The sequence below is a fragment of the Xyrauchen texanus genome, chromosome 7 (assembly GCF_025860055.1).
Source record: "Xyrauchen texanus isolate HMW12.3.18 chromosome 7, RBS_HiC_50CHRs, whole genome shotgun sequence".
Lineage (NCBI taxonomy): Eukaryota > Metazoa > Chordata > Actinopteri > Cypriniformes > Catostomidae > Xyrauchen > Xyrauchen texanus.
The window spans coordinates 23,600,455-23,627,745 of NC_068282.1; the positions used below are offsets into that span (position 1 = coordinate 23,600,455).

At 36.3% G+C, this 27,291-nt stretch overlaps 1 protein-coding gene across 7 annotated transcripts in view; it reads left to right on the forward strand.

Annotated features, from left to right (window-relative positions):
* LOC127646713 (putative tyrosine-protein phosphatase auxilin) overlaps positions 1 to 27,291 on the forward strand; it is a 48,408-nt gene that overhangs the window by 15,468 nt on the left and 5,649 nt on the right. For 5 of the 7 annotated variants that reach the window (XM_052130537.1, XM_052130539.1, XM_052130542.1 and 2 more), the window contains 15 exons: positions 2,394 to 2,443; positions 5,553 to 5,701; positions 8,266 to 8,388; positions 9,399 to 9,532; positions 10,370 to 10,564; positions 10,774 to 10,882; positions 11,259 to 11,338; positions 14,395 to 14,588; positions 17,902 to 18,297; positions 20,074 to 20,223; positions 21,654 to 21,743; positions 22,238 to 22,369; positions 22,464 to 22,799; positions 25,035 to 25,183; positions 25,883 to 26,059. In XM_052130537.1, coding sequence (XP_051986497.1) covers positions 2,394 to 2,443; positions 5,553 to 5,701; positions 8,266 to 8,388; positions 9,399 to 9,532; positions 10,370 to 10,564; positions 10,774 to 10,882; positions 11,259 to 11,338; positions 14,395 to 14,588; positions 17,902 to 18,297; positions 20,074 to 20,223; positions 21,654 to 21,743; positions 22,238 to 22,369; positions 22,464 to 22,799; positions 25,035 to 25,183; positions 25,883 to 26,059 — 2,464 coding nt within the window. The remainder of the gene's footprint in view (positions 1 to 2,393; positions 2,444 to 5,552; positions 5,702 to 8,265; positions 8,389 to 9,398; positions 9,533 to 10,369; positions 10,565 to 10,773; positions 10,883 to 11,258; positions 11,339 to 14,394; positions 14,589 to 17,901; positions 18,298 to 20,073; positions 20,224 to 21,653; positions 21,744 to 22,237; positions 22,370 to 22,463; positions 22,800 to 25,034; positions 25,184 to 25,882; positions 26,060 to 27,291) is intronic. The other 2 variants (XM_052130540.1, XM_052130543.1) reach the window with 1 other exon arrangement.

The window sequence follows — 27,291 nt, forward strand, 5'->3', positions numbered from 1 at the left end:
TGACCCAGAGGCAGATTAGGTTGACCACGTTATTGACACACTGTTGTTCGTAAGTTAGAACGCTTTATGGAGCATTCCAGCAAAACTAAAGTTGGGTAACTAGGCACTAAATTAGCTAAAAACTCGTTAAAATAAGGTTGTATTTTTTTACATTAGTTAACACAATAGTTAACATGAATAAACAATACCTTTACAACATGTATTAATGTTAATTTGTTCATATACTAATATACAATTTTAATATTAAAAGTTGTGTATGATTATATCAGTTAATGCATTATGATCAAACATAAACAAACAATAAACAATAGTATATTTAAGCAATATCACACGAGCAAGAGTGCAATATCGCCCTACATCAGCACTGCTGTAATTACCTATGGCATTCGGCTTGCTGCCGAATCACAGCAGTGCTGATATAGGGCCATATAGCATGATTACGAGTGTGATATTGCTTATATACAACAGTTCAATGAACAAGTACATTTAAATTTTTTGGGGAAAAACTGAGTACGGTCATAAAAACTCATTTGTACATGGAACTACTTTATTACGCTACCGATCAGAATCTGCCATTGCTGGTTCACAACAAATGATGCATCCAACCCTCCGTTAGTAATTCAAAATGTTCACTTCAGAAATAGTATCACGGTTTGTGCTGTTTCTAACAAGTCATTGGATAAACAAGGATAGATGGATTGATGTGTGTGTTTGTTTGTGTGTGAGAGAGAGAGACTGAGTGTGCAATCACCTGTTGCCACACCCAATCAGAGATGCTTACAGCTTTCTGAAGGTCAGCTTTCTCAGTGGAATATAGATGTCCAAGCGGGGTATTCCTCTATATTTTGGGGTAGCCGGTGCGCAAATGTCATTCACTACAGAAACAGTGATGTCCTCCGCCATTTTAAACAGTATGTATCCAATGTGGAAACTCACGGAGCGCTGTTCTATGTAAAAAATGACTAACGGATTCACTTTGTCACCAACTGGCTCATTTTACACACAAAAATTATCTTTTGCCACCACCTGCTGGCTAACATATGTAATTTCAAAAATAAAGACAGTAACTCCTAACACACATGCACTACGCTTACACTTTCATTTAGAACAGCACGAACATAAGCAGAGTGATACACACAGTGAAGTGTCTGAGTGCTGATGCTGTCACACCATCAGTGCTAATGGAACGTCTCTCGTCCAATCAGATTTGAGGACCGGAACTAACTGTGGTATATTTGTAAATAAACTTTAACCAAGATTAATAAATGCTGAAAAAAAAATATTGTTTATTGTTAGTTCATGATACATAATGTATTAACTAATGTTACCATATAGAAACTTACTGTAAAGTGTTATCCAAAATATTGATATGAGGCACACTTAACAGGAATGTTTAAAGTTTCAAAAAGTAACAACTCTATTTCATATACTGTACCTTTATGTGCCTCTCTCTTGCTCAAACACACAAGTGTACGCATGCATGCACACGCACACACACACACACACACACACACACACACACACACACACACACACACACACACACACACACACACACACACAGAGATTGATAATGATTTAACAACCTGCTATTTTAAGACACTGTGCAAGGGGTGAACGACACACATACATGCCATCAAATCCCACTGCACAAACACACACACGCACTCTAGACTATTTGTGTGTTTCATTCATCTCTTGCACAGAGGCTTAGAATAGTAGCTTGTTTAAATATGTTCTTCTTAGAGGGTTTTCATGCTTCAGCAGATTACTCAGGTCATCTAGTGTGGGTGTAATGTGGTCCATTATGTATATGGGTTAGATGACTCATGCCCAGTTTACTGTAACACAAATACATGAATATAGATGTACAAGCATATTTACATATAAATAATACACAATTATATTTGTAATTATAATTAATCATACCTTTATCTAAATACCTATTTTGTTGAAATAAGTTTTGACTTTAATATAATGTAATCTTGTAATCTTGCATTTAAATATAATTTTTTATTTTAACCATTTCTATTAAAGGGATTGTTAACCAAAGTATGAAAATTCTTTCATAATTTACTCCCCCTCATGCTGTTCCAGAACCAACTTTTTATTTCTGCCTCTGACAGCCTCAGTCACCCTCTGCCTTTAAATTTTTTTCCATGTAATGAAAGTGAATGATGAGTCCATAACATTCTGCCTAACATCTCCCTTTGTGTTCCACAGAATAAAGACATTTATACTTATTTGGTTCAACATATGTTTGATTAACTATCCCTTTAAAGATATCAGAATAATTCAGTGAAATACAAAAATAAAAAAACTTTATGAATGTGTGAATTTGAATGTATGTTATGCTGTCAATATTGAGTTCATGTGCCTTGTGTGTAATTTAGGTATACAAAAGGAGAACTGGACATTGCCTACATCACCTCACGTATTATCGGTGAGTAAACATTGCCTAATACACTGAGAAAAAAGTACTGTGGCATAACCATGGTACTTTGATATAGCCTATAATATGGACTTAGTCATTTACTATAGTGTGTATATATATATATATATATATATATATATATATATATATATATATATATATATATATATATATATATATATATATATATACAAGGTTCTACAAGTACTTAAAAAATACCACTGTACTACCTTGGTGTATGCCAAAGGACAATGGTAGTACCATGGCACCATATCAAAAAATACATGGTAGTAACATTGTAATTACTGTTTTACAGTACCCCACATACTCTGTTTAAACTGTAATTAAGCAGTCAGTATGTTTTAACTGGAGTTTTAAGGGAGTTCTTCAGTTTTTATAGAATTCAAAGTGTTGTATATCAGACACTACTACTTTCTGCTACATGCACTAAAAATCACTAATAGGTTGATCACACCCAAAACTGAAGTCTGAATGCGGTATCAAGCCTTGTTTATACTTTTGCTTGGCACTGAAATACATTCTGTTCGTGCAGCTCTAAGCGGTCCAAAGCATTTATACTTGACTCACAAGGCAGTTGCACTTTTCTCCAATTGACAGATGGGAGTTAATCAGTTTATCAGCTAATCCAGCAAGAAACAGCAGTGAAGAAGTTCTTTGCTGAACTTTACATTTGCCTAGGTATTACAATAATACTTGTATTCACTACGGGCGGCTGTGGCTCAGGTGGTAGAGAACTAATCGCAGGGTTGGTGGTTCATGGCCCACACGACTCCACATGCCAAAGTGTCCTTGGGCAAGACACTGTACCCCAAGTTGCTCCCAATGGCAGGCTAGCCCCTATGTGAGTGTGAATGTGTGTGTGAATGGGACACAGTGTAAAGCGCTTTGGTAACCTCTAAGGTTAAAAAAGGTGCTATATAAGTGCAGACCATTTACCATTTTCTCATATGAAAGAGGTGAACAAAACAAAAACACATAAGAACCAATAGGATATTTACACTGTATGTCTGGCTTCACTGAAGCACTTAAGTTTACCGTTAAGATACTAGTTTTATATTTTAGATCAGACATGGCTGGCCACATGGTTTAATGTGGCCCGTGGCTCATTTATTGTAAAAGCATTTTTATTTTTCATTGGATATTTCAGTTAACTTGCATTGAGACCTAACGCGTCTCCACAAGCGTTTAACATGCTCAGGGTTGCCAGAGAAGAGACGAAACACCCCCAGTTTTAGATTTATACTTGCGCAAATTGGAAATATTCTGCCTAATGTTATACAAATTTAGCGATCTGTAGTACAATATTCTGCTCAAGGAAAAGTGTTATACGGCTACTCTGTGTCCATTCTTGAGGCTGCTTGTGATGTTTGGTGCTACTTTGCAGGTAAACCTTCTCAGTGATTAAATTAAATATAAAAGTAGATCTCGGAATCATTGACATGCGAGCAAAAGCAAGCCAGAGACGAATATGTATTTATTTTTTTTGTGCAATTTTGAAATCCCTTCGAACCTGTATGTTATTCTAACTCTAGCAGTAATCATTTATCATAGTCATGCAGCCCGTGTTATTCAGTTGTGTGCTGAAAGTCAAACCATAGAGGAGACCCGCATCATGACCCTTTTAGCATGTAAACGGGTAATGTTTAAAAAAAAAATAAGTAAACTTGCACGCTTTGCCCAAACATTAAAAGTTCTATAAATTTCATATATATATATATTTTTTATTAAAACAGACCCCCTATGTAGAGATTGTTAATTTGAATAATAAATGAACAGGGAAGTAGAGGTGGCAAAATAAATGTATAAGCTCAGCCTTTATTCAGTGTTTTAATGCCTGATTGAAAAGTATCTACCTTTTGTAGAGCAATACAATACTTTAGGCAATTGCAGAAGTATGGACTTCAGAAAAGTGAGTACATAACTACTTCTTAAAAGTTACAAAACCAAAATCAGAGTATCTCAAAAGGAATACAATGTGGCCCCCCATGCACTACTTCAAGACCGATGTGGCCCCTTTACCAAAATAGTAAAGGAGTAAAAGGATATAAATATATATATATTTATTATTGTTCATATTATAAAATAAACTGGAGCTTTTATATATGAATGAAACCAAACTTTGGTGTATTGTATAGACCTTTTTATACAATGTACAAAAGGTAGTGGATAATTAGACTTCCTTGTCTTTCTGAACAAGAACAGCTGAAAGCTGCAACAGGTAATTTCACAGTGAAAACATTGTCCTTTTTAACATTATTTGTAGTAGTATTACTCTGTCTCAAAAGCACTGGCACATCACCCCTGCCCCTTTCCTCGAATTCATCCAATCGGACTGAAGCACTGCACACGCACTGCATGAAAAGTTACAAAAATTGGCATGTGCACGTCCGCTCGAAACTAAGCTTTGTGAAGGCCAGACGACAGCCTTGATGACGTCACTTTGTATATGTGAACCCTCGCAATCAAGAGGCTGAGTCGAGTATAAACCAGGCTTTACTGCTAATCTATGCAGTAAAAAGTGCAGTTTTTGTTTAGTACAATAATGCTGTACTGCACAATGACAAACTGTACTGCACTTACAATGCCTTTTAACTGCAGTGCTGATATAGTGAACACATACATTGATTAACATGTTTATACATTTGTACATTGCCAATTTTTTCATGTTTATTTTAGATTTTTATAAAGTATTTTTCAGTCGAAATATTGAGTTGCTAAAGCTCAGGTGTCTTAATGGCCAGGTACGTCTTTAAAAGCTATAAACACTTGAATGTCAATATATTGCTGATTGCAAATAACCTGCATTGTGTTTTTAGTCACTGGTCAAGTTCTGAAGAATTTAGGGAAGAACAGCAAATGTATTAGGTGTTTGAGAGCAGTGTCTCTATCTACAGAATAACAGTATTACTGCAGTACAAGTGTGGTAATTTGGATGCAGTATTCCTGCAGTTTTCAGTACTGGAGTAATAATGCGTCCAATTTACCACACTTGTACTACAGTTAAAAACAATGCAGTTCATTTTTGTAAGGGCAATCTTGTTGGAAAGAGTTTTCAGGATCCAAATGGTCTGTTTCCACTCACCTCTCATTTTGTCAGTGATGTCATATCCTGCTGAGGTAGTGGAGATGGGCTACAGGAACCACACAGAGGATATCCGCTCTTTTCTGGACACACGACATGCCGACCACTACACTGTTTTTAACCTGTCACAGAGGAACTATCGGGGGGCCAAGTTCTCCAACAGAGTGAGTGCAATCAACTTGATTTCATGAGAGAATATACTTTCAGTTCACCTTGCAAACCTAGTGCAAGGTTTCAGGGTGGTGCATGAAACACATTCTAAAACATCAGTGTAGCATGCTTATTTCTGACCAGAAATGATACTGGTGCCTTTTGTTGACTCATCTGGCCTCCTTTCATTAGATATTGAACATATCTTTTTCCATGTAATTAAATGACTCCAAAGATTAACTGCATGACTCAAAAACTGTATTTTCAGCTCATGGTTTGTTTCCTGTTGTAGTTAAAGGGGTCAAGACATATTCTTTAAAAAAAAATATATATATTATGTTCCCTCAAGTTTCGCTGAAAATTTTAGCAATTCATTTAGTAATGTATGATAATTTTGCACCCTGTCTCTGGCCCTCTGTCTGAAATGCTCTGTTTTGGCCTCAGTGCCTCCTTTAAACTTCAGCGTAAATGCCCACAGTTATGATTGGCTAACATTGTGCAGCCTCTCGAAAACAGCCATATTTGAATCTCAGTTGTAAGAGAACGAACAAGCTCCACAACATTATACCACGCTGATATGAGCTGAAAAAAACGCACCTATATAGTCCAAAATGAAACAGTGAAACAAGAGGCACACATATATATTATCATCCTGACCTGTCCTGCACTAATGCGCACCTCACCGAAACACATCAAAACGGTCAAAGTTGTCCATCTTGTGCATATTTTCATTCACCAACAATTAAAAATATTGCAAATGGGTGCAAGAACGCATACAGGACGCACATGGCCTGCTCTCTCTCTCTGTGAGTTTATGAACGGAGTACCAAGGGTGCGATGACTTAAAGTAGGCATTGGTGTTGTTGCTGTTGAGTAAGTCATGAAATAATGCCCCCTTGTGACGTAGGAAGGTTGCAGATGTAGAGAACAAGGAGCCTTTGCAGTTTGGTTTTAATAAATGCTTTTATTGCATTGGGATTATGTTTTGAGTCCAGAAATTTACAGTATGTTTTAAAGTTGAATGAGCTCTTATATGTCACAATATCAAGAAAAATTCAATTTCTCAAGACATGACCCCTTTAAAAGTTGTTAACAAGCCAATGTAAGTTGTACTTGCACGTGCAAAACTCTTTGCTACAACGATAGGGTGTTCCGAGTGGTAAGGTGTTACAATGCAGTTGCAATGTGTTCTATGTGGTGCTTAGTGCCCCCAATAGCAGGCACATACATCACATGTATGATTGCTTACAAAAAAGGAATAGCATACCTCTCTTCAACAAGTCTGATTTGAGCAGTCATTTATACCCTTAGGACACTCTGAAGTTAATTTTGTTTATTGCCTTAGCAAACACCACTAGGGATTTTCCAACACTGAAAATTTCGGACTCCACCCAAGCGAAATGTTGGGCTGGCAAACATTTTTAATGATATTTATCTCATGTTCGGTGCTTTATATGCTTCTCATCTGAGATGTGCATTTGTGCAGTGTGACTGAAGCCTGGTTTTCATGCTTCGTGTGGCACCACTTGCGCAAAGGATCCGCTCTGCTGAATTATTTTTACATGCGCCAAAATAAAGGTTTTTCAAATACACATCATCACCCTTACTAACATTTAGCACAGTTTTGCAGAATAACAGTAACTGTGGTATTTTGATACAAATGTTGGTTTCAAATTAAATAGGTTCTCAACACTGTTTCTTGAGGCCCACCAACACTACACATTTTGGATATATCCCTAATCAAACACACCTGATTCAACTCAGCTCGTTATTGGAGACTACAAGACCTGAATTGGGTGTGCCAGAAAAGGGGATGTGCTAGTGGAAAACGTTTGTTTCCAACTCCATAACAGATTGTCTTCCTTTCATCAGGCTCCTAGCTCCAAGTAAACTTTAGGAATATCTAAAGACAAACAATTATTGATGATATTATATCAATAATAATAATCATCATTCGAACAGAAAATGTTAGACAGGAAAAAAACTTTGTCCAGAATTTGTTGATAAATCTTGGTGTTCCAGACTTTAAACCCCTTTATGTAATCATTGAAATAAAGTGCTAATAACAATTAACTATTAGCAATTAAACATTCTACGTTGAATTCAAAAGGTTCCATATACTTAGATGGTGAAAAATAACTCTTATCCAATCTAAACATGAAATACAATTAAGTAATTGTTACATATTAATTAAATGCAATTATGTAATAAAACCAACTTCGAGCATGTGGATGACGGTATACTGTCAGTTTATATATGGTTTGTATGGTTTTTGAAGTGCTGTTCACACATGGATCTCCTGCTGTTGTAGAGATATTGTTGTCTCTGTTATCTTAAAATTTTGACATACTGTTGTTGTACAGTTTACATAAATATGCCTGCGATTGAGGTTTTCTTTGTTAAATTTGATCCATGGTTATCCATCTCCATCTTTTTGAATCAGTTTTGATGTTTCTCTTTAATTTAGTTTTTCCTAATTTTACACTTATTCTGTACTTTCGCTTTTTCTGTCTCATTCCTCTGTAATCTTCTGCCTCTCAGTTATTGTCTCCTAATTTTTATTCTTGTTCATCTGTAGGTTTCTGAATGTAATTGGGCTTCCAGACAGGCCCCGAGTCTACACAACCTGTTTGCTGTGTGTAAGAATATGTACAACTGGCTCAAGCAAAACCCCAAGAACGTGTGTGTGATCACATGCTCGGTAGGAGGGCATAACTCACTCCATAATTTCCTTTATTCCTTACTCATTTTTATATCATTCTATTTACTGTCTATTCTCACTTATAATATTCTTTAAGGCTTTTTTACAGTTTGTCCAATTTATAAATAAAAATCACACACAGAAAATGGTGATTTTTATGAAAAGTCCAAGCCTCAATAAAAGAACAAACAAGCATTTCAATGAGGTCATGGAGAGTTAACAGAAGCCTTTAGTCTTTTTCTTTTTTAGCCTTGACTGTTAAATCATATTATTTACATTTGAATCCATTTCTTTTTACTCTGCCGAGAAAATTTCTGCTGAGAAAGTTTCTGCCAAGAAAGTTTCTGCCTTTCTGCAAGTTAAAGGTGCTCTCAGTAAGTTTTTGTTGACCTTTTCTTGGACTTACTTTGACACCTAAGGGCATGGATGCAGCATTATTTAAACTCAATCGTTTTCGGTTACAGATGCCATTGTAGGGATTCACTATTCACAGCCAGCCAGGATTAATTAAATCCTTGAGTGAAAGTGTTATTTAGATTAAGCGAGTAGTATTCGGCTGGTCATGTGATTCTAACATGACATCCCCTATGAGGGGACCCTCTCCATCTAGAATAAAACGGCTTTTATAATGTTATCGATATGACCGAAGTCATCTCATTTCAGTGATCATGATTATAGACATTGGTTTCAAAATTGCAATTAATTTATTTGAGAAAAAATTACTAAGTGCACCTTTAATAATGATTTAATTTACAAATATGTATTTCAATTGTGAATAAGCTCACACAGAAAAAAAAAGAGAAAAAAATCCAGACATTAGCAGCTACCTGTAATTAAAACTAGAATGTGAAATTCGCCTTTTTTTTGGAACCCTTTAGCTATGAATCTAAAAAGTGTTTAACTGTTGATTTATTCAGAGTTTGTTTTGTTTTGCAAATCATATAACTTAATTACTTTTTTATCATTCCATTTTATGTGACGTATAATCCAAATCTTTGCCTCCCTATTAGGATGGCAGAGCTCCTTCAGGTGTACTGGTCTGTGCCATGTTCTGTTTCTGCCACCTCTTTGCCAACCCAGTGCCAGCCATGCAGCTTCTCAGTGCCAAGAGGCCTGGATCTGGCCTGTGGCCCTCACACAGGAGGTACAACCAATCAACTTGCAGCTCTGAAAAGTATAGCTTTGATAAAAGAATTAAAACAAATGTTGCTGACTGCTATTAATGCCCAACCAGTGTCTTTCATACAATGCCTACATTCTGTTTGTACTTAGAATTAACATTGTGGTCAAATTAACATGTATTTATGCTTTGTAAAAAAATACATGTTGAGTAGATGAGGTTTCTTCCTCATCTTCTTTAACATGTAATAGGCTGTTCATTCCGAGTGTGTTTTTGGGACCATATGCTCTTATTTTTCAATTATTTTAGGTAAATATCCCCTAGATGAACGTTAATGACTGATGCGTTTTTTTAGGTGCAGTGTCAAAATTGAAAAGACCACGTCTCTGACACTTTTTTTTTTTTAAGACTGCTTTTGTCTGAATGACCCCTTGCCACAGTTTTTCCTTGCCATAGTCTCCTTTGGCTTGCTAACTGGGGGTTCGTAAGGTGTTATTCTTTGTAAAACTACTTTGTAGCAATATGCATTGTGGACAGTGTTAAACGAATAAATAGAATTTAATTCAACAATAATGGTAGATGATGAACAAATCTTCAATATGAAGTTGCCCAGTTCAGTAGATACAAAGCTTCTGTAAGCCTTTTGTACCTTTTTTTTATTTCATGTACATGCTTTTTCTAGGCAGTTTTGAAATGTCCATTTCTCTTCACGAGGGTTGTAATTGGAAGGAATGAAACCTAATTTTTTCATCAAAACATACAGTATGTCTCTAGTAAACCATCAAAAAAGGAATTTCCAATGGAGAAAAAAAAACACTAATTGACAATTATGCTTGTGTGTGTGTGTGTTTGATTATTCAGGTACATAGGTTATGTGTGCAGTATGGTCTCAGAGAAGCCCACAGTACCACACTCCAAACCAATAGTCATTAAAGCTGTCACAATGAGTCCTGTTCCTTGCTTCAACAAACAGCGCAGTGGCTGTCGGCCTTTTTGTGATGTACTTATTGGCGAAACCAAGATATTTTCTACAGCTCAGGAGTATGAGAGAATGAGGTAGGCTGTCTAGTGTCTTACTATCTGCTGATCAATAACACTGGTTAACAATAAATTTTTGTTTGCCTGGTGCTGGTCCATCAGTCAGACTAGCACCAAACCAGCATATTACAGCCTGGACCAGCAAGGAAATTAATTCTGGTCTAAGTGAAACAGTTTTGAGGATCTTTTTTTGTACTGTATGTTGGTCCTCTTGTCTTTGATCAAAGGGAACACAGGATTCAGGAGGGCAAAGTGGTGTTTCCTGTGGGCGTGAGTGTCCAAGGAGACGTAGTGATTTCTGTCTATCATATGCGCTCACATGCACTACAGGCCAAGGTAGGAGACCAATAATGAATTGTACCACTTTCATTTTAAGCTTTGCAGAGTGCAAAAAATGGCCGTGATTACATTTCATTCAACATGAATTCATTCCGCAGGCACTTTTATCCAAGGCAACAGTGCAATCAAGGTGTACATTTTATCATTTTGTGTGCTCCCTGGAAAACAAACTTATGGCATTGGCATTTCAAGTGTTGTACTCCACAAGTCGAGCTACATGCTCTACCGTTTAGCATGCGGAAGTTTGGGCAAGATCTAGGCTGTTAGTAATTAAGTAGTTGCTAAATGGTTGTTAATCTTCAACAAGAACAGTGTGTCATAACATAATACAATGGGTGTTAAACAGTGTGTTTAAATTATGGTGTGTTTGCAGGTAACAAACACCCAGATATTCCAGATTCAGTTCCATACCGGTTTCATTGCCCCCTGCACCACAGTCTTAAAGTTTCTGAAGTAAGTGTCTTTCTACTACTTTCATAAGCATCACATTTTCACAGAGTAACATCTGGAGCAATTGATCTAGACTTTGGGTTGTTGACATGAAATGGCAAGCAGTGATAGACGTGCCCTGCAATGTGACATAAAATTAATATTTGATCAGATTTCAATCATCGTATTTTTTATATTTGTTGTATAATATATAGCTATGTGGCGCACAGGGAGGTGTCATCCTTAAAAGCAGGGTAAGCAGTGCTTAGCAGAAGAGTGAAAAGAAAAATGACACTATGAAATATTTAAATACAATTGTTAATATAAACTACTGTTTTCATTCAAATTCGTCATCTTTTATCTCAGTTGAGCAGCACAGACAGTTATTCGTTTATTCGATTTGGCACCACCCTCAGGTAAAATAACTATGTTATGCTTTCTCTGACATAGATTCAAAGCATTGTTTACCGCCCTTTCATTCAACATTATACGTTCATTCAAACTGAATCACGCCTGCTACTATGGCCCTGTCTCAATACGCACACTTGCGGTCTTGGCCACTTGAGTGTGCATGCACGCGACAGGAAGTAAATGTTCAAGACTGCCCCATGTCTAAAACATGCCAAAACTCAGTGCACTAAACCCACATTAATTCCACACTAGTGTGAATACCGCTTTGGAGCGGTCTTTCAGGCTAAGTGTATCCAAGAGTTCATCATGATTGAGAGCCACACCCCGCCTACCCGAGCGATCTGTGTATTTTCGCCATGCCGACGTCAAGGGAAACTTTTCAACATAAGTTATTTATTATAATCAGATAGTGTAAAAAGAAATGTAAATGAAGCATATATTTATTTTAGTATAAATTAATATATTCAACATTATATAACATGTTTGGGATGACTTAATAACGGCATCATAATTACAAAATATTATTTATGTGTATATTTATATAACTCTTTGTTATCCTTCTCACACAGTAATCACCTTATTTAGTTTATTCTTGCCTAAAACTGCTGGTCATTTTGGTAATTTATCAGCCAGTGTGGCATACAATATGTGGTCTAGTAAATGTTGTATTAAAATTTAAAAAAGTATCAACTAATTCCACAGGTTCTTTCTCATCTTTATGTATTTAAAATATATGTTTTAATGCTTTTTATTTGCTGTATGAAACCACATAAGGATAAGTTGTTTAAAGCAGTCTTTGGTCATCTTATATAAATGACAAGCTAAAGCATATCATTTAAATGGTTTGTATTATTAGCTATTAATGGATTGCACAGGTTTATAGAATAAAGATTATGTATTTTTTTTCTTAAGTTTTATGCAGTGTATTGAGAAACAAAGTAGAAAGAAATTGCTTATATTTCATATTTTACAGCATTTATGGTTTATGTAACTAATGCATTATTAAGCGCTAAAATATATATAGTGTACGCATCGACGATCTACACTGATTTGAAACTTAAACAAGCAGGTGACTTTTACAACAAAGTGACGGAGATGTTCATTTGCAAGGAGAGATGCATGGATTTTGTGTTCCTGAAACTAGTATCTTGCAAACTTTTCTTTTTGTTGTATGTCAAAACAAGCTCTTGTACACTCTTGTACAAAAGCACAATGGTTCATTGTATGATTTAATGGACATAAACATGCTCTGCTCAGTATATGACAATCTTTTATTTGTGTAATATCAGCAATATTACTGTCCTGAATTTAAAACTATTTGGTCATGAAGTTTGTCACTGTGACATAATTGTTTCCATTGACTGGTGGGTTCAAAACAACCATTTACATCTATAACATTTCTGTGACATTACAATCACCTGTATAATGTGTTTTGGGCACAACGTTTAATAATGTGTATTAAAAATCTTTGATGCTTGCTTCTCAAAGCCCATGGCACGTGTCTGGTTGAGCAGGATTTTAGACCAGTGATATTTCATAGTGGGTGTAGCTACCCAGCATGACTCTTATTTTAAGACCTCCATATTAATTCATATACAAAATAAATTTTTCACAAACAAGTTCAACGGTGACTAAAAATTAAATAGTTAAAGGGGTCATGACATGCCTTTTTTTTTTATAATTTTAATATGTGCCTTGCATTTCACTTATAATGTTAGTCAAGTTTTTTTGCATAAAAAACAGTCATATATTTGTAAAACATGATCATTTTCCACCTTAATTCTGACCCTCTCTCAGAAAAGCTCGGTTTTGGTGCTGCTTCTCCTTTAAAGGTGCATTCAGTAAGTTTTGTTCACGTTGTCTTGGATTTACTCAGGACATGGAAGCAGTATCATTCAAACTCAATAGATTTCAGTTACAGATCCCATTGTAGAAATTCACCATTCACAGCCAGCCAGGATTAATTATATCCCTGAGTGAAAGTGTCCAAAAACAGGGTGGTTAGTGACATTTAGCGAGTAGGATTCGGCTGGTCATGTGATTCTAACATGGCAGCCCCCGTGAGGAGACCCTCTCCACGTAGAATAAAACAGCTTTTATAAGGTAACTGATGAAGTCATCATCTCATGTGAGTGGTCATGATTTTAGATATATGTTTCAAAATTTGTATTAATTTCTTTAGAAGTCAAACTTTTTAAAAGAGTAAAAAAATACTGAGAGCACCTTTAAGACTTGCTCTTGACTGACCTGCTCTCTCTCACTGCTCTACTGGGCGGGCTATGGAAGTAATAAGGTAAAATTAGGTGTTGTTGTGGAGGTAGTCAGATGCAAATATCTACCACAGTGTGACATCACAATGAGTCGTTTTGGCAGCTTGGTTTCAACAAATGGTCTTTTTGCAGTGAGGAGGAAGTTTTGAGTTCTGAAACTTACAGTATGTTTTATAGTAGAATGACATCTTACATGTCAAAACCCCTTTAAAAGAAATGGTAACCTGTTACAACACCGAAAACATACACTTTCCCCTTATGCGTTCATCTAAAATTAACCATAAATGTGAAAAAATAAATAAAAATAATTTATAAGATTTATTCCAGTATATGCAATGAATCTACACAGACTTTTTCAGCTTTACACTGAAGTCTGCCTGTGTGTGTTTGTGTGCTCAGGACAGAGCTGGATGCATGTGATTCTCCAGAGAAATACCCCCAGCTGTTTCAAGTGCTTTTAGATATTGAGGTGGAAAGCATAGAGAAAGGAGGAGATCTCACCCCACCGTGGGAGCAGTTCCCCACCAAAGACCTGATCCCCAATGTGCTTTTCTCCTGCCATCAAGAACACCAGGATGCACTTGCTATTTCAGGTAATGCACACAAATATATTATTGATACAAATAAGTAGGGCTTTAACACATCAATTTAGTGTGATTTAAAATAAATAAATGTATATATAAAACCCTTTAAGCTCTGAAGGTGTTTTTATAGATTTCTTGTTTCAGTGGTATACCCAATATTAAAGGCTTATTACTTGAAAAAAAAACATAGGAGGGTCATGTGTTTGGTATTATTGTAAAGAAAACTTTTCTTTACGTTTAATTATATAGATTATGAAAGATTCTGAGACTCTCAGCCTAAGATACTGCTGAAAAATCACACAAACAAATGTAGCCAAAAAATTACTTTTTTTCTTATTTTTCTGATTTGATATTATACTGTATATCTCTGGATGTAAATAAGGTGGCTATGAAAAAGCTTTTGTTTTATTCCCAATTATGTCAACTATATCTGTGAAATTGTTTGTGTTAATACAAAAAAGCAATCAAAAGTTATAGCATTACAAAAATTATTTACTATAGTGTCCAAAAACATCTCCATATGTTCAAAAGCCACTCAAAACAAATTAAATATTGTAATTGTACATAAAAAAAAAAACAAATTACACATTCAAACACAACAATGACTAAAGGTATGCATAGCATGCAGAAATTATTTTAGTAATGAGATTCCACAGAATGAGTGCCTTTTGAGTCTGCATCGAGTCGAATATTGAGCTTTGTGTGGATTATCTAATGATCTATGCATACAATTACTTTGTGTGTGGGGTCGTTTGAAAGATAATAACCTCTTCTAAATAATGGTATGTTATAAGCAATAACGTGGCATACAAACAACACCAAAATAATTGTCAAAAAAATATACTTATCTATTACTCTCTATATTTTTGTCTATGAGTAAAACAAATAGGCTGGTTGTATTATATTCTTTGAGAGCTTTCCAACAACATATAACACATGGTTATTTGATCAGTTTGATGTTGTTACTGATTTCAATAATAAGTACAGTATAAATTATCAAAACGGAACACTTCTGATTTGTCTGCAAATTTCAAAGCACTTGTTCAGTTTTAGTCATAATGCCTGCATGTACTGGAAAATATTGCTTCTAAGCTTTCAAACTATACCTATTTTGTGTTGGTTAAGACTGTAGTTGTTAATATTTTGACGATTATATTTTTTCTCATGGGCCCGCCGGAAGGCGAGCTTAAAGGGATAATAATAACATGATAAAAATATGAATACAATGGATCATGTTTACTGTCCCGTACTTACAATTGAAGTTTGAAGTACTACCTTAAGATTTTAGCCTAAGCTTCTTCTATAGGCAACATACCTCACCAAACTACACAAACCAAGAACAGGCAGTACATCAAGAGTAAGGAGCTGTTAAAAAAACGCTATACAGAGTTCAACAGAATGGAGCATCACACAAGGGATATAAGATAAGTTTTTCAGAGATAAACTTATTTTAACTTGACATGACATCTGGTGCTCATGGCACGAGACACAGAAAAACAGCAATGCAACGGTCAAAGACTCGTTGCAAAGTCGAGATGTTTAAAAACATCAACAATTTAAAAATATTGCAGTTGTAGAGATCGGCTCCTAAAGGTGTTTCCTCACTAGCACTTTTGGTGCTCACCCAGGGTCGAATGACATCAAAGTTAGGTACGTTTGGATGATGTGAACTGTTTTCCAAACTCTGGTGCGCACCCTGTAAGTTACGGTGGTAAACAGCTGCCGCTTGTACTCAAGTTGGTGATGTAATTCGACCGCTGTTCGAACCCAAATAATATGATGTGAACAGAGACCAGTGGGGGAGGGGGGAGGAAACAAACTCTGGTTCGTTCCAAGCAATCGAACCAAGTGTGAAAGCACCCTTAGTGTACAGGCGATGTAGTGCCATTGACAGGCTTATGTTCATTTATATTGACTTACAAATCCTCTATTTGTATTATCAATTCAATATTTTCCACAATAACACACTAATGAATTATCTTCATTTGGCACCTTTTTCAGCAAATTTTTATATATGTAATTAATTGTGATTATTTTGATGAATTAATTGGCAGATGAATTTAATGAAATGGATACAAATTTTGAATTGATTGATAACCCCTAAAAAAGTAAAATGATTTCATTTTTGCTATTTTAAAAGCTTTGCAGGGCCATCATTTTAAACATTTCTTTTTTTTAGTGTAAAGAAAAGATACTTACTGTTTTTTTTCTTATATCATCATTGCATTAATGCTGAAGATGCTGCAGAGTGTGACAGCATGGCCCTGTTGAGTTTACTCACCATTAATAGCTTGTAGTTTGTCCCTTAGACAGTGAGCCATTTAACAAGTCAACTCATGAGTCACCCCATGACATTCTGTTGAGTTTCTGTGCACCATTAAACTAAACACCATCTGTTTAATGTACTTTCCATTCTCTGCTAAAAAGATGAAATGGAGGGCTTGGACTTGGAAGGTAAGATGTAGTGTAGGAGGCCTATGAGAGGGCACACTGAATATTTAGACAATCATTTTATATGTAGTTGAAATCTAGGTGATTTTAGTGGCATAGATGTGTTTTTAAAGGTGCTGTAAGCTATTTGTGTTATTTTTTCATGGAAAGGTATGCAAAAGAATGTCCTACTCCATTTAAAGATATTCATGAAATAAGTGTCATTAGATATCTCACCGGTCGCTGTGACAGCTCTAGATTTTGTAAATGTGTTCCTGTTCCACATTGACTCTTTTAACCTGTCAATCATTTTGCTCGTTCTCACAGTATTGTAGTTGCAGCAAATTATTGAGGCATACTGCCATTTTTAAGCCATTGTTCACAACAGTTGTCTGTTGAGGGCGCTATTATGCTGCTGTATTAAACAAGAGTTTCTACATGATGTTGGTCTCAATAAAGCTCATTTGTTATCTTTGGAGTTCGGGGTTTTGGAAAGGGGGGGCATGGTTAATTCAACGTTTTAGTCTTGTGGAAGTAGAATGGCTGAAATTGCTTACAGCACCTTAAATTGAATGTTTAGTGATACTGTGGCCACTGGTTTTTCTGTTTTGTTAATAAGATTTGAAACAAATATTCCATGGGACGATCTACTGTTACATTTAGTGTGTAAAGCAGACGGTTGAGTACATCTTTTATTGGGGGAAATTAGAATTGTAGGCTTTTTATAATTAATAATTTCTCTTCATATCAACAGAACATATCATATTCAACCAAAAATGGAAATTCTGTCATCTACTCACCATCAATTCATTCCAAACATATTGCACAATGGTACTTCTATGGTGATCTTTAGAGTTTAAGGTCTTAAACATTTCTCCGGTCTGTCCCTTAGATCCTGCCCAGGGTCACGGGGGTTGTGGAGGCAGAGTTGGTCCGAATGAAGAGAGTGAACCCTCGGACGATGACATGCTCTCCCTTTCTAGCCAGCAGAGCAACACAAGCAATGAGAAAGCAAAAGCAGCTAAAAAGCCAGAGCTCCAGCCCTCACCTGCCCCTCCTCCTCCAACAGCAGAAGAAGTGGATCTGCTGGGTCTGGACAGGGACACAGCTCAGCCTCCTCCATCCTCCCCGCAGCCTCCCACCACCAGCACAACCACAGACCTGTTGGGGGATCTGTTCGTAGCTCCTCCCACACCACAGCCGGCCAGCGGCCCCTCCTCTTCTCAGTCAACCCCACGGAGAACTACAGCCTCTTCATCACCCAGTCCATCCCCTCGAACTGGAGACAGTAAGCACTAGGGTTCTCAACATACCAGTTAAATTTCATGATTCTTCTCAATGAATTTCGATACTATAGCAAAAAACATAGCCTTCTAACAAATTTCTGGTAACACTTTACAATAAGTTGGAATTCGTTAACATTTGTAACTACATACATTACATTTAACTATGAATGCATTTTGAAAAGTTATATATTAACATTAGTTAATGCATTCTGTACTAACATGAACTAACATTAAACAATTATATAAGCTATTCATAAATTAATATTTTTCCTTTTTAGTTTATGATACCTAATCCATTTACATTTGTTAACAAATAGAGCCTTATTGTTAAAAAATTTCTTAAGTGAATATTGTTTCAAGTTCCTAAGACAATTAAATAATCAGCCGGTATTAAAATAGGAACAAAGAAATTAAGTAAAGGAGCTTTTTCATGATTCAAATACAATATGAAGTAGTGAAGTAAACATTCAGAAAAAAGGGGATTAAAGGAATAAATGTAACTAATCTACTGGATGATTATTATATATAATACTGTACATTAATACTTTACAGTTAATACTTTAAAGCTACTAAAGTGATTCAGCCAAGAGCAGTGAGCTTTTTCTTGTCAATATTGTTGTTTGATTAATACTAATGACATAGTAGGTCTATTAAGTGACATTCGGATAAATTAGAAGGATAGGATATTTTCTGCATGCTTACATTGATTTAAAGTAATAGTTTAAAAATGTAAATTATCTTATCATTTACTCACCCTCATGCTATCCCAGATGTATATGACTTTTATTCTGCTAACCACAAATTAAGATTTTTAGATGTGTTTGACTTGGGCAAGGAGGAGAATTTATAGGAAAAATATTATTGATCTGTTTCCAATGGCGAAATCTCAGGGCAAGCAAAGCATTCTCTGCTGGCCTAATATGCCAAATGAATAAATATTTTTCATTCTTTCATTCTCAATCACCTTTTTGCCTATTTATTTTTAATTGCTTTCCTCTCTTAATTAATCTATAAACAAATAGAGAAAAACAAAGTTTATCCAGTCAGAATGTATTCCTTGATGCTTACAAGCCAAGCGTGACAACTGTTTCACAAATCACATGCCCGAAACAGCTTGTGAGTCTCAGCTACACCCCCTCAGGCCTTCAGAATTGCCACAGAATCCCTCAACAGTGCAAATTAATGAGCAACTAAAATCAAATTGTCAGATTCATCAGCCAGATATTCTTCTAAAAATCTTTGTTTGTGTTCAGTAGAAAAAAGAAAGTATTGTACCTTTAAGACAAAACCAGCAGTGTTTACATTAAAACTTGGCCTAGACAGGCATTTTTTGGAGGTCTATTTTACCGTTCAGATGCATTACTGTGAGTGCTCTTTAAAGTGCACATGAACAAATACTGTAGAAGTCAGTGGCCTGTCAGTCAGACAGCACAATGGTATGGAAGTCAGGTACTCTGTAGGAATTAATCTTTACTACTGATACTGCATAAAGACTGGTCTTTTGGTACCTTTTTAGTTTTAGTTTCAACTTTGCTCCAAAGTACTGATATTTTTCACATCTCTAGTGAGCACCCATGACATGCATCTTTTCTTTGTTTAATTTTATCAATAACAAGACAGTTGAGCCAATTTAGCTGAGGAATGTGTCAGTAGTCAATGAAGTGAAGCAGCATCTCGGTTGAAATTGAGCAGTTTAAATGATTTAATTTTTAATTTGAATGGAATTCAATCAAATGTGCATTTTGCTGAAAGAAACTGAATACTCTTTAATTCTTCAGCTTTTGACCTGTTCGGGTCTGGGCCAGCTCCCACCCCAAAGCCGCAGGACTTCATTGGGTCCTTCCTGGGTCCAGGTAATATGGGGCAGCCAGACCCCTTCCTGCATGCTGCACGATCTCCATCTCCTACAATGCAGAACATGGGCATGGGTAAGGCATGTGCTTCTGCCACTCTGTGCTGCCAGTGTGTGGGTAATGTCACCATAACAACCAGCAAGCCCAATAGCCTTGCGTATTTACCTCTATTAAACGTCTAGTTGGCCTCTCTAGTAAAAGTGCAGATAGTAGGTGTTTTGTTGAGAATACAATTGATATTGGTCCTTGAGGTTGATTATTTGTTTAAAGTACAGCTTGTGTGTGGTCAGTAGCAGCATGCGCTCTGTAAAGGAGAGCTGAAACCCAGTATAATGTATCTGTGAATATACGAAACAGATTGACATCAATTCTATAACCATACACAACATTTTTAAACCGAATCACACCGGTTTCCACTTAGGAGCCCATTCTGTCATGCAAAGGCATCATTCTTTTGATAAATGCAGTACAGTCTGGCTTATCTTAAAGAAATGATTCACCCAAAAATAAATATTCTGTCAACATTTACTCACCTATATGTTGTTCTAAACCTATTTGATTTTCTTTGACTTTTTTCTTATGACTTTTTGATTCTTCATATGAGATTTGGTCTGTTTCTCACACAAAGTTCTAACATGGATTTCGAAGACTTATAAACATACTGTATATATGGAGTCTAGAGGTCGACCGAGATATTGGTTTTACAGATTATTCTGTGCTGATAGTTGCTTTTTGGAGCTATCGATTATTGGAAAACAATCAATCCCATTGCAGATTTTTTTTTTTCCCCACCCACTATGTTCCTCTGTGGCCAAAACCCTTGAACTGGTGAATATATATATATATATATATATATATATATATATATATATATATATATCATTTGCATTTTGGGTGACTCATTTAATTTTCATTTCAGATGTAGTCATTTTTCTTTGGTGTTTTTTGTTGTTTGCATGCCTAATGGAAACAGCATGTGATGTTGTTTGCAGTTTATTTATTTATTTAAGCTAATCAAAAGTGGCTGCACACAGACCTGGTCTTTTATATAACAAATAACTGAAGGATTTTGAAACATTCCTGATATGCCTAGAAACTGAGTAATCAAACAGTTTTAAACTCTTGATAACCTGCCTTAAAACGACACTATGAGAACTTAAAGAACTGCTACTTATCTGGAACTTATCTGGTTCCAGATAAGTACTGATAAAAGCACTGCATACCAAATACTGCAAATAATTATAAACTGTTACTCCGATATGAGTTACAAGAAACTACCGAAACTGATCTAACGACCTCAGGGTAGAGGAATATGTAATTTTAAGTTTGATTAAAATATATGCTACAGAACCACAGTATTTACACAATCAGCCAAACAAAATTACACACTTAAGCTTAAACATTCTCAAGTTTTATCTGTTTTATAGGTGTGTTATAATTTTATCTTAAAACAAACTTGTAAAGCATGCAATGAGTCCTGCAAGATAAATATGTGCCTTTCTCAGGCCGCAGTTCGCCTGTGCCACCTACTACTCCCACTGTCAACATCCAACAGCAGACAGGGACATGGGAATGGAACAAACCAGCAACTGCAGGCAAGTACAGTTAGAAATGAAAGAAACTGTGTAGGGCCTCCTGGTGGACACCTTTGCAATTGCACTTAAAAAAACAAAATTACTCGCTCCTGATATGCCATCTGTACTTCAGTGGTGAGCTCATATAGCTCATGATTATTAATGTCTAATAATTTTTCTAAAGGAATAGTTTTCCCAAAAATTATGGCATAATTTACATGTTGTTCCAAACCTGTATGATTTTTTTTCCCTTTGGAATGCAAAAGGAGATGTTAGGCAGTCTGTCAGTTTCAATCACAATTCACTTTCATTGCATCTTCTGTCCTTCCAATGAAAGTGAATGGTGAATGAGGCTGTCATTCTGTGTAACATCTCCTTTTGTTTAATGAAATATAGTTTAGAACAACATAAGGGCAAGTAACTGATAACTGAATAAAATGTTTTGTGTGAATTATCCCTTTAACAGCTATTATCATTATAAATTATTATTTCAACCAAATGATTTGTCTTATCAGGTGGAGGTATTGGGATGAGAAGTAAGTCTGCCAGCACCAGTCCAACCAGCTCAGTTCATGGTACTCCCACCCATCAGTCCAAACCCAACACCCTAGACCCTTTTGCTGATTTGGGCAATCTAGGTCTGGGAGGTAAAGTGAAAAAAGCTAAATTTATAGAGTCTTATTTTGGTACACTCATGAACTCTGTCTTAATTTCTATGTGCACATTCAAATTCATGCATAGGTTCAGGTTCTGGATTCTCCAGCAAGCCCACCACACCTACTGGTACAGGAGGAGCATTCCCGCCCATGGGCTCTCCCCAGCGTCCTGCTCCTTCACCCCAGCACACTGCAGCTGGAGGCTGGCAACCCAGCACCGGCTTCCCCTCATGGCAGGCAGGAGGTGGGGGTCAGTGGCAGCCTCAGGCCCAGGGTGCACACCACCAGACTCCACCTAAAGTACCTGGACCCTCCATGCCCCACACCTCACCACAGAACAGACCCAACTACAACGTCAGCTTCTCCACCATGGGCGGGTTGTCACCGGGAAGCACTGGGGCAAAAGTACAGACTAACATGGGTCAGTACCTTAGGATACAGACCTCTATTGACTTAACTGTACAATCTGGTCCAGTATTTTTCTTAAGCTATTTTCTTGTATTTATGTTGTTTGGATGAGTTCTTTGAAAAATTGTCACATTAAAAAAAAAAAACACTAGATGTGCTATTGCTTTAAGTCAGACAATAAAATGGATAAAAAAATAAAATGAATTAAGACTTGGAGGTGGGCTTTTTCTTAGGTCAGTAAGTAACCACCTAACAACTCAGAATAACCTAGCAACCACCTAGCAATGCTCTAACAACCACTCAGAATCAGGGATGGATTATGACTTGCAAAGGCCATGGGGCAAATTATATCCAAGGGCCCCCCCTCCACCTGAAAGTTGTTGAGCTGGGGGGTTGTTCGTTGTTCTTGCCCAAAAAGGTTTTCGGGGTGGGGGGGGCTCACCAATCTAGATCATGCAGACTAAAAGCCCAGGGCACCCCGGGCAGTCAAGGGCCCCTGGGCACTGGCCCCATTGGCCCAGTCGGTAATCTGTCCCTGCTCAGAACACCGTAGCACCCCAAACAATGCCTTGGCAACCAACCAGAAACCATTGCATTTCTACAATCTTACAACATGGATGACCTGACCAGAACCTATGAGACCCAGTCTCACAGAATCATGTTACTATACCTACATTTTTGCAAAGTTATTTTTACATGGCTCATTGTATAGCTCACAGCTGTGTTCTGGTGAAATAAACACTAAAGGCGCTACAACAACAACGTTTATTCACTTATACACAAACCTCGAGTAAAAGGGAAGATTACAACCTGGTCTCATGAAATGTATGTCACAATTTTTTGCAGACCAAAATTGCGAGCTTCATTACACATTTGGCTGCAGTTTCCCAGTAAAATGTCCAGTGGGGGAGACCAAAATCAATTGAAATAATATTGTAACCAGACAAGGTTTTTAAGGTGAATAATAGATGGATGTTTTAATGAGTTAAACATACCTCCTAACCTAAAAATTTAACCAAAAGCTAACCAATAGTGTCTTAAAATATAAATGAGAGATGAACAAAACAGACATCCTTACCCAAAACCTAATCAATAGTGTTTTAAAAGCAAATTCAACAAAGAAAAGAACATTTACTGAAGCAACCAGATCATATCGTGTCGCTTCTATGGCATTATCAATTTCATTTTGAATGTTCTTGGCTGGGCTTGAGCTTCTGTATCGGAGTTAAAAGTCCAACACTCTATCAGGTGAGCTACAAGCTAATCACACTTGAATAAGTGTGTAAATGTAGGTGGGTCTGTAATACAAGCATTCAAATATGTTGATTTTCAAATGATGCGTTAGAGTAAGTGTTTTGATATAATAACAGCAGGGTGTGAGTAATAGAGCAAAAAAATACATGTTTTTATAAAGTCCTTAACAGCCACAGTACCCGGGATTTGTGTGAAAGTGACAATAAAAAGCACAATTGTTGTGCAGCCTCTAGTGTTAATTTCACCAGAAAACTGTGGTGAAATGTTGAATGCAGGAACTTAAAGTCAGTTTGCAAAAATGTAGTTAAAGTAACGTCATTCTCCGAGACTAGATTTGCAGATTATCTGTTTATAAACACACTTTGTCCCGTTTAATAACACGATGCTATTTTATATGCTATCCTCTTATGGAATATGACTTGTCAGGCAATGCATTTTATCATTTGCATAAAATAAGTAAATACATTTACAAACTTGTTCCAGTGTGATCAGATTGGACTGTAGCTCAATTGACAGAGTGTTAACTTGCAATGGAAAAGACCTGGATACAAGTCCTAAATGAGCACATGAGTAAAAGTGTTATAGGAGCACCTCATAATGATGTGGTTGCTTCAGCAATTGCATACTTCATTGATCAGGGTTAGGTTTAATGTTTAGGGTAGGGAGGTAGGTTTTGTTAATTTAAAACTCAATAGAACATTAACCTTAACCTCATCTGTTTGGCAGGAGCAGTGCCACACAGTGGACATTTCACCTCGGAACTGCCACGATACGTTTAATGAACCATGTAATATCATTGTGGAAAAATGTCGCTATTGTCACATAATTTTCATGAGATCAGGCTGAATTTTGACCTTATCATAAGTATCACACTGGTGTATTCTTATTCTATTTCATGTAAATAACTGCCTGAGTTTCCCAGCGGAGGCTACTTCTCCATTGATTAAAGCATGTTGATTGATAAAAACAAGTTCCTGTTTCTTGTTTCTTCCAGGAACCAGGCCGAAGGTTTCCAGTGCTAACTTTGATGACCTGCTCTCCGCCCAAGGCTTTGCTGGCACTAAAGAGAAGAAAGGGCCAAAAACCATTGCAGAAATGAGAAAAGAGGAGATGGCAAAAGAGATGGATCCAGAGAAACTCAAGGTGAAATACAAAAGTTTAACCATATCTATACATTAAAAGAACCCACCCAAATAAATACAAGCTGATACTTATATTTAACCTCCTGAGACCCGAGCGTGACTGCTGTGTGCATTTTACAGTTGACTTTATATTTGTAACTAGTAGCAACTAATAAACAACCAAAAAAAATAATTATATATATATACGTGGACAGTGGGACTACATTGTGAAAATTGTAATAATAATACCAAGCTATAGAAAGTCTTTTTTTTCATCAAATTGTTTAATATGTTTCCAGGAGTGCCATTTACGTTTTTGAGACATTACAGACATTAAATCAGAAATTAGCATCAATAATTCTGATTCAAAATAATGGCCAGCGTCATACAATCACTTGAATGTTAAATAAAATAATACATTATAAATTCTGTACTGATTACTATTGTCTAATGTCTTGGAAATGGCATATCGGATGAAACTAGATACTCTAATCTTTTGACTCAAACAGGTTTAAATGTAAAAACTTAATTAGGTTTTTACTAGATGTAGTTTAAACCAAGCACAAACTCCACTGTGATCAACATCATGTTGTTTGGACACATGACTCTGTGCGTCGAAAGTCTTACTGTACATTATATCTTGCATAATGTATTCCTCTTTTGTTGTAGTTCTATTCTCAATCACTTCACCTTTAAAGATAATAAATCCTGTTTATGACAGATACTGGACTGGATTGAAGGGAAGGAGAGGAACATCAGAGCATTGCTTTCCACCATGCACACAGTCCTGTGGGAGGGGGAGACGCGCTGGAAACCTGTAGGCATGGCTGACCTTGTCACACCAGAACAGGTGAAGAAGATCTACCGCAAAGCTGTGCTGGTAGTACACCCTGACAAGGTGAGAAATGTATTGTTTGTTCCTCATACTTTAGAGCACTGGATAAATGTGTGTGTGTGTGTGTGTGTGTGTGTGTGTGTGTGTGTGTGTGTGTGTGTGTGTGTGTGTGTGTGTGTGTTTGTGTGTGTGTATGTGTATTATTTTAAGGTAACAAAACATTGCAGATTGCATTGCACTGAGAAAAAAAAAGATGAGATGCATTTTTATTTTTATATTTTAGCTTTACTTAATTTGTACATCACAACATATGAATTATAAAGTGCACTTGGAGTGATACATAAAGTAAAATAATAATTGTGAGTTCCTTGAACTTTCGCTTAAAAATCCATAAAATTAAGATTTTAAGTACTACTAACTCAAATTATGAGGTTGTGGGGAATACCCATAAGCCCTTGCACTTGAATAATTTAAGCACATTTATTTGGTCAAAAGGAACGTATTGGGGGCATTTAATTAGTTGTTATTAAGAATTTTTTGTATTATTGATGTTGTTTTACTGTAATTAGTTGTTGTTTTGTGTAGTCACCATTAGGGTGATTTAGTTTTTAAAATTGGATCCTGTTCCATAGGTATGGGGAAAGGAAGCTTTGTGTAGCCTTGAAGTTTTCTCCTGATAGTACCAGGAAAAGTTTCAAAGCATCGGGAACATCGCTAACAGTGCTATCTGGTGGTTAGTAAAATGAAAAGCAGCCATTAAACTGAGGATGCAGCTCAGTAACTGAGCCTCTGGTGCGTAAAAAAAACACAAAAAACTTAACAATGTGAATTGTGTTGATTTTTTACCATTTGATAATATAAAGTATTAAACACAGATCTAATAAATGCAGGGCGGATCTAGGAATTTTGTTTATTGGGTGGCAAGGGGGTGGCATGAAACTATGAGGGGTGGCAACACTAAAGCAAGTGCCACTGTGTAGTTCTTATGGATTAAGGTACCAAGCTTATTGCAATTAAGTTGCGTCACTCTCAAATTACAAATGTCCATGAATTTGTGATACAATTGCATTTCCACAGTAACAAGAGAGAAACCATTTTGCTACTGATTTGCCAACATAAACATTTTTAAAATCTCCATAAAAATTAAAAATAAGTGAGAGAAATGGACCTCAGAAACACACATTTCATGTGAGTTTTGTGATATACTGGCTGTCACATTGTCTATCTTTCTTTCAAGTACAGCATTCTGCAATGACTGCTCATATTTTCTGTCTTGTTTTCCTTAAGACACAGTA